General features: G+C 42.3%; 3 protein-coding genes across 3 annotated transcripts in view; all 3 read left to right on the top strand.

The window, feature by feature from the left end:
- LOC123985569 (integrin-linked kinase-associated serine/threonine phosphatase) overlaps positions 1–4741 on the top strand; it is an 11514-nt gene extending 6773 nt beyond the window's left edge. Inside the window, exons 8-10 of the mRNA XM_046073184.1 lie at positions 2459–2578; positions 2729–2810; positions 4533–4741. Of these exons, the coding sequence (XP_045929140.1) occupies positions 2459–2578; positions 2729–2810; positions 4533–4673 (343 nt within the window). The 3' untranslated portion in view covers positions 4674–4741. The remainder of the gene's footprint in view (positions 1–2458; positions 2579–2728; positions 2811–4532) is intronic.
- Positions 1–9996, top strand: part of LOC123985567 (SH3KBP1-binding protein 1-like) — a 234595-nt gene that overhangs the window by 131859 nt on the left and 92740 nt on the right. The gene's annotated exons all lie outside the window — the stretch shown is intronic.
- zgc:162872 (BAR_ACAPs and ArfGap_ACAP domain-containing protein) overlaps positions 6409–9996 on the top strand; it is a 28218-nt gene continuing 24630 nt past the window's right edge. Inside the window, exons 1-3 of the mRNA XM_046073181.1 lie at positions 6409–6897; positions 6979–7036; positions 7876–7995. Of these exons, the coding sequence (XP_045929137.1) occupies positions 6845–6897; positions 6979–7036; positions 7876–7995 (231 nt within the window). The 5' untranslated portion in view covers positions 6409–6844. The remainder of the gene's footprint in view (positions 6898–6978; positions 7037–7875; positions 7996–9996) is intronic.

Raw genomic sequence — 9996 nt, 5'->3', positions numbered from 1 at the left:
GAGTATCTGCCTGGTTTTGGGCTTCTCTGAAAGATAACACAGAATAAAGTCAGAATGACTGTAAGAGCTACTGGAATTGATTAATATAAGTTTAAACACACTAAAACTAATATATTTTTCATTTCCGCTTGAAAATGTTTGCTAACAAATGCCTGCAGACAACTACAGCTGGGAAACACTGTAGGGCCGCAGCATAAAGCCTTACCTAGAACAAGTTTACATTTCGTACCATGAGTGTGTGTCTTAGCGTATTTTTTCTAAAACAGCCCCGCCCCTTGGCGGCAGGCGGCTGCTGCTGTATCGCTCCGTATCAGCCGGCAGCTCGACGCAGACGTGTTTTTTTGCAGGTAGATCATGAACTTCCTACTTAAAGCTGGATATCGTTATTTTCAGAATTTTATTGGCTACACGAAGTGCCAGTCTTCAGCACAATTGACCCTTCGCTAAGCCCCGCCCCCCTTAGTTACTGTTGTAACGGACTCAAAGGGACTCAGTCTGACTCAAAGGGACTCAGACGGACTCAAAGGGACTCAAAGGGACTCAGTCTGACTCAAAGGGACTCAGACGGACTCAAAGGGACTCAAAGGGACGCAGACTGACTCAAAGGGACGCAGACTGACTCAAAGGGACTCAGACGGACTCAAAGGGACTCAAAGGGACTCAAAGGGACTCAGACGGACTCAAAGGGACTCAAGGGGACTCAGACTGAGTTAGTTAGCTAACGCTAGCTAACTAACTTTACATTAGGAACAATCCACAGCCAACATATTTCTGGATTTGTTTCAGGTTTTAGAGAATAAATCGTACTTCTCCTTTCAGCCTCTCTGGGTAGCTGCTGTAACTATTACAAGATGCTGCAGGAACAGCGTTTGACCAGATCTTAGAAAAATAGAGCCAGAAAAAGCTAGAAAACGATTCTTTCTGCATCAGAGTCAATGGAGCGCAGCCATGAAAGTGTCTGTTAGAGCGAGTTCTATACTGCGCTGTGATTGGCCAGCTGTGTATTCTGGATTGGATCGTCTGGACCTTTGACAGCGTAACAAGACCGTTTTTGTTGGAATATAATCGACCGGGGGATTAAGTTACTGTGAGGCCTCATAGGTGAGTCGCGTCAATTTTGCTTGTACTGGCTGGTCTGACCGTGTCTTGAAATGGTTTGCGTTGGTCGAATCACGAGGATTTCAGACGGTGGATCATATGAGCATGAAGTTAACATAGCAGCTGTGTGCACATACCGAAAGCTGCCGCCAGGAGCTGACGGCCCGTGGGCGGGCGGGCCTTTGAAATGTTAAGAGGTTAATATGTAAATGAGTCTGTAAATCTTTCATTAATTATTCTTTTTGCTTGTTTCTGTTTTATTCCTGCAGATACATTTACTGTTTGTCCAAAAGATATTCATATAATATATAATACTGCTATCGGCCCGATGCTGGATTGGGTGTCGGTGACAAGGGGGCCAATCTATGCAATGCTTCAGCAGTGCGCTGGTAGAGCCGAACATTTTAAAATTCTGAAAACGTGTCGGTAGTCGTTTTATTTCTAGGTACCGAAGGAAGATGGCGACAAAACCGGGGTGAAGTTAGTTTCACGGCTGTTAACTTCAGCTGCTCCGTGTCAAAGCCTGGATTTCTCCCAGTTCTGGATCTGTTGGAGAACTGATTCAGGCAGACGTTTCACACTTTGATCACCTAAAAATCACCAAAGATGACGATGCAGTTTGCAGCTCTAAGAACTGAACGTCAGTCAAACGCACCCGTTACTGTGGGAGGAGTCTGAAAAGGTCAATACGATCCATTTCAGTCATCAATAACTGTTTAGTTTTAAATATAAAAATCTCAAACCGCTGCCAGTACAGGTAGAGACCATCCTCAAACATTTCACACCTGAGAGTTTGTAAAGAAAAGTTCAATTAATTAATTATGCAGAGCGTAAGGTTGTAATTTTAACAGTTTGCTTATTTATGAATATATTGACATCAAACTACCTCTAATCTGTCCTGGACATCCTCTCACAGCTTTCCCAGCTGTTAGTTTGTTCTTTGTAATGTTCAAATGTTTTAGTGAGAGGAGTGTCTGTTGAAGTACACGAAGGGATTGATTGTTCTGTTTTTGTTTTTCACCTTGGTATCAAATTGGTATCGAGAATACTGGAATTTCACTGGTATCTGTATCGACTACTACATTTCTGGTATCGTGACGTCCCACGTGAAGACCGCAGCTTATTCATTTTACACTGGTTTTGGGTCGCTACTCTGCATCAGCCGATTTCCAAAGCCCAGGTATCTGTGCATCTCTAATAGAAGACAAAGAAAACCAGCAAATTTTCATGTGAGAAGCTGGAACCGGACGTGTTTTGGCGTTTGTTCTTGCCAGCATGGCTCAAAGCGACTAATGGAGTATTTAAATTCAGTTGCTGGTTCGGTGTTTTACGTTTAACGGTTTCTGTGTGTGTGTTGCAGGGACGGCAGGGTGCTCGGCGTCCTCGAGGTGTCTCGCTCTATCGGAGACGGTCAGTACAAACGCTGTGGGGTCATTTCGTCCCCCGACGTGAGGAGGTGTCAGCTCACAGCCAATGACAGGCAAGAACAGAACCACGGACAGTCGCTGCTGGTTGGCTAGAGGAAAAAGAACAGCTTAGCTTAGCATAAAGAGTGGGAACGGGGGGAAACAGCTAGCCTGGCTCTGTCCAAAGCTGCTTACATGTCCTCTGTCTGTCTGTGTGTCTGCAGGTTTATCATCCTGGCCTGTGACGGTTTGTTCAAAGTGTTTTCTGCAGATGAAGCTGTGAAGTTCGTCCTCGGCGTCCTGCAGGTTTCTGGTTTCCTGGTTTCATGTCAGCTTTGACGTACCGTATTTACTGTAGCTGTGTGCACTCAGTTTTCCTCATCGTCTTTGACTGCTCGTTGTTTATTCACCTGTGAAACTGCTTTTTAGGGATGTTCTAAGTTCAACGTGTCTCCTGGTTTCAGATTTAAAAAACAAAACATTGTAGCTTTCCTTGCTGAAATTTGTAATATCTTTAATTTTCATATCTTCTAAACATTCAGAGGCTTCAGATGTTTGACACAGACACAATCCACATATTTAAAGATTCAGTGCGACTTTCTAATCGTTACCTCTGACGTCCAGTGCGTATAAAAAGGTTTTTTTCAGCATCACCGTGATCCAGTGACAGCTGTCTGGACATCGATGCTAACTGCTAACAGAAGCTACTAACTACGGAAGCCCCAAGAGGCCAAACATTCATACATTTTTATTCACTTGTTTTCCCTTGACGAGTTAATTTAATTTGTTTCCCTGAGATCTCGAGTTCTTTATGTCATTATAACAAATGTTGTTTTCCCGAGATGACCAGATAATTTACCAGATAATGAAACTTTTTCCCCAATATAATGACGTAATTAATTTGTGATCTTGAGAGAAAACAAAATGATAGTCTAGTACAGAGGTCGGCAAGTAAGTTTGGCGTCGGAGTTGTTTACTTTTGTGTGAGTAATTTTGATAGAACACATTTTTAGGACTCCTGATGGACATTTTGTAACAGTCATCGTCAGATATTTGCCTCCTTGCCTCACTGGATTATACAGATTTGCCCTTTTGGAGAGCACGAGTCAGAATCCCATTATCTTGGGAAAACAACATTTTGGGATAATGACATACAAAGTACATAAAAATCTCTAGAAAACTAATTAAATTCACTCGTTATCACGGGGAAAACGGAGTAAATAAAATGTATGAATGTATGGACTCTCAGGGCTTCCGTAGCTAACCTCTTCAGCAACTTGAATGGGAACAATTTGACTAAATGTCGCCTATATGACTAAACGCATATAGGCTACAAAAAAGGCGGTGGGCTCAAGCCGTGACTCTCTCCATGACACCAGTTTACATCCCCCAAAGCATCATGGGAACTGTAGTTCCAAAACATAGGCAAGGCAAGCTTATTTGTATAGCACATTTCAACAACAAGGCAATTCAAAAGCAACAGGGAAATTGAAAAAGAAACACATTCAAATATAAATTTGAAAAGGGTGAAATAGAAAATAAAAACAGGGTAAAACAGGACAGTAAAAGTTTTGACTCTGGGGACAGAAAGCAGACCTGATCCCAGACCAGCTGAGAGGTCTGGATGGTTCATAACGAAGCAGAAGATCAAAAATGTATTTTGGCCCTAAACACAAACATGTGTATCCCCCAAATAGAAGTAATATAACTTTTAGATGTCTGACTGGAAGATATGACAGGACAGAACTACCTGAATGAGAGCTGAGTTGTAATAAACTGGAACTGTGTGTACAGTAGTGTGTACAGCAGCGTGTACAGTAGTGTGTACTGCGTGTACAGCAGCGTGTACAGCAGCGTGTACAGTAGTGTGTACTGCGTGTACAGCAGTGTGTACAGTAGTGTGTACAGCAGCGTGTACAGTAGTGTGTACTGCGTGTACAGCAGCGTGTACAGCAGCGTGTACAGTAGTGTGTACTGCGTGTACAGTAGTGTGTACAGCGTGTACATTCTTGCCTTGTCGTGCTGCAGGAGGGGAGCGTGGAGCCGAGGCCGGGGCTGACGGAGGAGGAGCTGAGGTTTGAAGCCGCTTGCCAGCAGCTGGCCAGCGAGGCGGTGAGGCGGGGCTGTGCCGACAACGTCACCGTGATCTTGCTTTCTATTGGCCTCTGAACACGCACGTCTGATTGATCTGTCTCCTCGTTGTCTTGTCTGTTTGTCAATAAAAACCTTTTTCTTTATCTTTGCCGCTGAAGGGATTTAATGACCCGAGTGTTTATCTTTCTTTGATCGCTCTTCATCTTCAGCCGCCACTTTACATCAGAGCGGTCGGAGTTCATTCAACTTTAATGCTGGTTTCACGGACAACGCGATTTTTAAAATCTTGTATCGCTTTCAGCGCGTGTTTGACCGCTGGACTGCTCGCACGTGTCCACAAAACAAACATTTTGCTGTGATTTAGATGCAATAAGCTGATGCCGAAATATCTACATCGTGATGCTGATTTGTTAAAAATGTTAACTCATGCTTTGTCAGGTCTGTCAGCAAAATGGGAAGCAAACAGCTTTTAAAAGGCTTGTTTTCTGAATGGAGTTCTGATTGATCAGGGCTTCGCTATACTTACGTATTTCATAGTAAAAGTACCTTCTCTGTATATAACCAATCCTAATTAGGAGCAGTTGGGCTTCCAGTTCCCCCTATAAAGTCTGCATTCCCTGACCAGGAATTGAACCCAGGTCACGGCAGTGAGGGCGCCGAATCCTACCCACTAGACCACCAGGGAAGTTTTACGTACATGTGTATGTTTATTTATTTTTGTCCTCCAATCTGAGCACAGCGACACTGTAAACTCCACAGTCGACTTTACTTTACTACGAGTCTTCAAGCGTTTGATCGATCTTTCAGTCTTTTTAGTTCCTCAGTCGGTTGCTGTATCCCGCTTATATACTTCATGCCAACAGCACCCAGCAGCAGGGCGGCAATTAACGATTATATTCACTGTCGATTCATCTGTTGTTTTCTTAATTAATCGATCAGTTTGATCTATAAAAGCCAAAGCCTATAAAGACGTCCTCAAACTTTTTTTTTTTGGCCACAACCCAAATATAAATATATATTCAGTTTACTGTCACAGAGGAACAAAGAAACCAGAAAATTAACATTTAAGAAGCTAAAATAATTTGTCTTTAAAAAAATAGCTCAAACCAATGAGTGAGTTATTTAAAATAGTTGGCGATTAATTTAATAGTTGGCAACTAATCGATTAATCGTTGCAGCTCTGCACAGCAGCGGTCTCCAACCTGGGGGTCAGAATCAATCTGAGGATGGACAGCAGAAACATTCAAATTAAACTTTTCAGATGGTCTTTTGTGAATTACTGGATCAAATCACCTATTCGGGACTCGCTCAGGATGACCTGCTCAGAACCTGTGGACATATTTACTGAAACCGATCCCTGGATGTCACAAAGCCTCCTGGAGGCTGAAATCATAAAGACTCGGAGGCAGCAGGTCTGCAGCTGATCTCAAAAAGGTGTTGCTTCCTGTCCTGGTCAGGTCCAGAGACCCAGTCTGTGTTTGCTACCTGCTTGCATTTGTTTTTCTTACTTTGAATTTCTGTTGTGTGAGCTTGAAGTCCACCAGGAATTTGAATAAAGCTTTCCTTTGTATATTCAACATTTTTTACAGATCAATGAACTTAAATTACAGGTGGTAAGTTAAACATGTAGTAAATATATTTGGGCTCACTTGGATACGTCCTTGTTTTTGAAAGTAAAGCACATTTTTTGTCCATTAAAATACCATCAGGTTTATCAGAAACAGTGTAGACATTGTAAATATTTTAAATGACTGTTGTAGATATTCCTTTACAAATCAGCCGTTCGCAGCTGCAACAGTGAATAAATACTGTCAAACAAAAACCACTGAAGATCCACCAGGAGTCCCGGTCTCGGTACCACCCCGGGCCGCAGGGGGCGCTGTGTCTGCGCTGTCAGGCTCTGAGCCAACCGACCCGGATGTTAGGCGGAGCAGCAGCTGGCTGCAGGATGCACGAACAGCTGTTACGCTGAAAACAAACCAAACGCACCTTTTTATTGGCGCTAATTAAACCCCGCAACGACGTGCGCGGCGGGCAGGCGCGCGTGCACCGTGTCCAATCGATGCGAAACTATCGATTAGGCTCGTGGCAGAAGGTGATCGGCAGTTTTCCCGCTCGCGGACGGAGTTTGATGTAAAATGAATCATCAGAGAGAGAGAGAGGAGCTGCTGGGTGGGAGAGACACGGCGCTGATGCTAAGCTAATAGGCTAATAAACGTTATTAACAGCTGACTCAGTGACGCAACATGGACTCTCTGCTCGACTTTGAGGAGTGCATCAAAGACTCACCTGAGTTCAGGTAAGTACACACTGCACCGCCAAGCATGTGCAAACCGCGCATGTGCAGAAGTCCTGACGGTGTTGTGTTTATTTTGTTCAGACTGAAGTTGGAGAACTGCGAGGCGGATGTTTCTGTACTGGAGACACAACTGGACAAGGTACAAGTACTAAGTTACTACAACTACTACTGCTAGTACTGTTACTGCTGCTGCTGCTACAACTACAATTACTACTACTGCGACTACTGTTAGTAGGCCTACTTGTAATACTAGTGTACTGTACTTCTGGTAGTACTACTGTAAATACTATTAATACTAATAATACAAGTACTGCTGACAGTATTGATACTACTACTGTTAGTACTGTACTCCTGATATATAATGCTACTGATATTACCACTACTGTTAGTACTACTACTACTGTTAGTATTGTTGGTACTGTAAGTAATACTGCCACTGTTAGTACTGTTAATACTACTGTAAATACCATTATTACTAATGGTAATACTGTTACTATTAATATTACTACTACTGTCCGTATTGTTACCACTAGTACTACTGATATTACTTATGCTGTGACTGTTGATACTACTACAACTACTTCAACTAATATTGTTACTACTGTAACTAATTCTGCTATTAATACTACTATTGTTACTATTACTGCTACTACTACTACTTCTCTAACTACAACACTACTATTATTACTACTACTACTAGTTCTGTTACTACAAATACTAATACTGCTTCTAACGGTACTCCTATTACTACTTCTACAGTTATGGTTAAGCACTAGTGCTGTCCCCTTTGCTATGACCAACTCACACTGCTCTACCTCTGTACTGCAGTACTGTAGTACTGCTGTACTGCAGTACTGCTGCCCCCTATGGCTGAAACTGTTCCTACATCTACAGACGTCTCATGTTTTCTCGTTGTCTTATAAACATGACCTGTGACGAGAGCTTATTGGTCAGTAATCTGTGTCTCCGACTATTCAGGTGATGAAGCTGTGCAGTAAGATGGTGGAGGCAGGACAAGCATACAACACAGCTAATCAGCTATTCCTAACCGGCCTGGCTGAACTCTCCATGCACCACAAGAAGGACGGCGTCATCACTGTATGGCGCTTCATGATGCTAATGCTAATCATATAAAAGTTATTGTAATGGATGGATAAAACATCAGTATGCTAGATGTGTGGTGATGCTTTTAGCTGTACAGCTTCACTTAGCTGCTAGCATGGCTGTAGACTCATAAAACAGAAACATTACATGATTATGAAAATACCAACAATACTGAAATATCACTAGTAACGTACTCCCCAACCCTGAAATATCACTAGTAACGTACTCCCCAACCCTGAACTATATATAACTAATAACGTACTCCCCAACCCTGAAATATAACTCGTAACGTACTCCCAACCCTGAAATATCACTCGTAATGTACTCCCAACCCTGAACTATATATAACTAATAACGTACTCCCCAACCCTGAAATATCACTCGTAATGTACTCCCAACCCTGAACTATATATAACTAATAACGTACTCCCCAACCCTGAAATATCACTCGTAACGTACTCCCCAACCCTGAAATATAGCTAACGTACTCCCCAACCCTGAAATATAACTCGTAACGTATTCCCCAACCCTGAAATATCACTCGTAACGTACTCCCAACCCTGAACTATATATAACTAATAACGTACTCCCCAACCCTGAAATATAACTAATAACGTACTCCCCAACCCTGAAATATCACTCGTAACGTATTCCCCAACCCTGAAATATCACTCGTAACGTACTCCCAACCCTGAACTATATATAACTAATAACGTACTCCCCAACCCTGAAATATAGCTAACGTACTCCCCAACCCTGAACTATATATAACTAATAACGTACTCCCCAACCCTGAAATATCACTCGTAACGTACTCCCCAACCCTGAAATATAGCTAACGTACTCCCCAACCCTGAAATATAACTCGTAATGTACTCCCAACCCTGAACTATATATAACTAATAACGTACTCCCCAACCCTGAACTATATATAACTAAAACGTACTCCCCAACCCTGAAATATAGCTAACGTACTCCCCAACCCTGAAATATAACTCGTAACGTACTCCCCAACCCTGAAATATAACTCGTAACGTACTCCCAACCCTGAACTATATATAACTAATAACGTACTCCCCAACCCTGAAATATAACTAACGTACTCCCAACCCTGAAATATAACTAACGTACTCCCAACCCTGAACTATATATAACTAATAACGTACTCCCCAACCCTGAAATATAGCTAACGTACTCCCCAACCCTGAAATATAACTCGTAATGTACTCCCAACCCTGAACTATATATAACTAATAACGTACACCCCAACCCTGAAATATAGCTAACGTACTCCCCAACCCTGAAATATAGCTAACGTACTCCCCAACCCTGAAATATAACTCGTAACGTACTCCCAACCCTGAACTATATATAACTAATAACGTACTCCCCAACCCTGAAATATAACTAACGTACTCCCAACCCTGAAATATATAGCTAACGTACTCCCAACCCTGAAATATATATATAACTAATAACGTACTCCCCAACCCTGAAATATAACTCGTAACGTACTCCCAACCCTGAAATATCACTCGTAATGTACTCCCAACCCTGAACTATATATAACTAATAACGTACTCCCCAACCCTGAAATATAACTCGTAATGTACTCCCCAACCCTGAACTATATATAACTAATAACGTACTCCCCAACCCTGAAATATCACTCGTAACGTACTCCCCAACCCTGAAATATAGCTAACGTACTCCCCAACCCTGAAATATAACTCGTAATGTACTCCCAACCCTGAACTATATATAACTAATAACGTACTCCCCAACCCTGAAATATAACTCGTAATGTACTCCCAACCCTGAACTATATATAACTAATAACGTACTCCCCAACCCTGAAATATAGCTAACGTACTCCCCAACCCTGAAATATAGCTAACGTACTCCCCAACCCTGAAATATAGCTAACGTACTCCCCAACCCTGAAATATAACTAACGTACTCCCAACCCTGAACTATATATAACTAATAACGTAC

This window comes from Micropterus dolomieu, linkage group LG17, assembly GCF_021292245.1.
Source record: "Micropterus dolomieu isolate WLL.071019.BEF.003 ecotype Adirondacks linkage group LG17, ASM2129224v1, whole genome shotgun sequence".
In the NCBI taxonomy this organism is placed as follows: domain Eukaryota; kingdom Metazoa; phylum Chordata; class Actinopteri; order Centrarchiformes; family Centrarchidae; genus Micropterus; species Micropterus dolomieu.
This window is presented reverse-complemented; position numbering and strand designations above follow the sequence as displayed.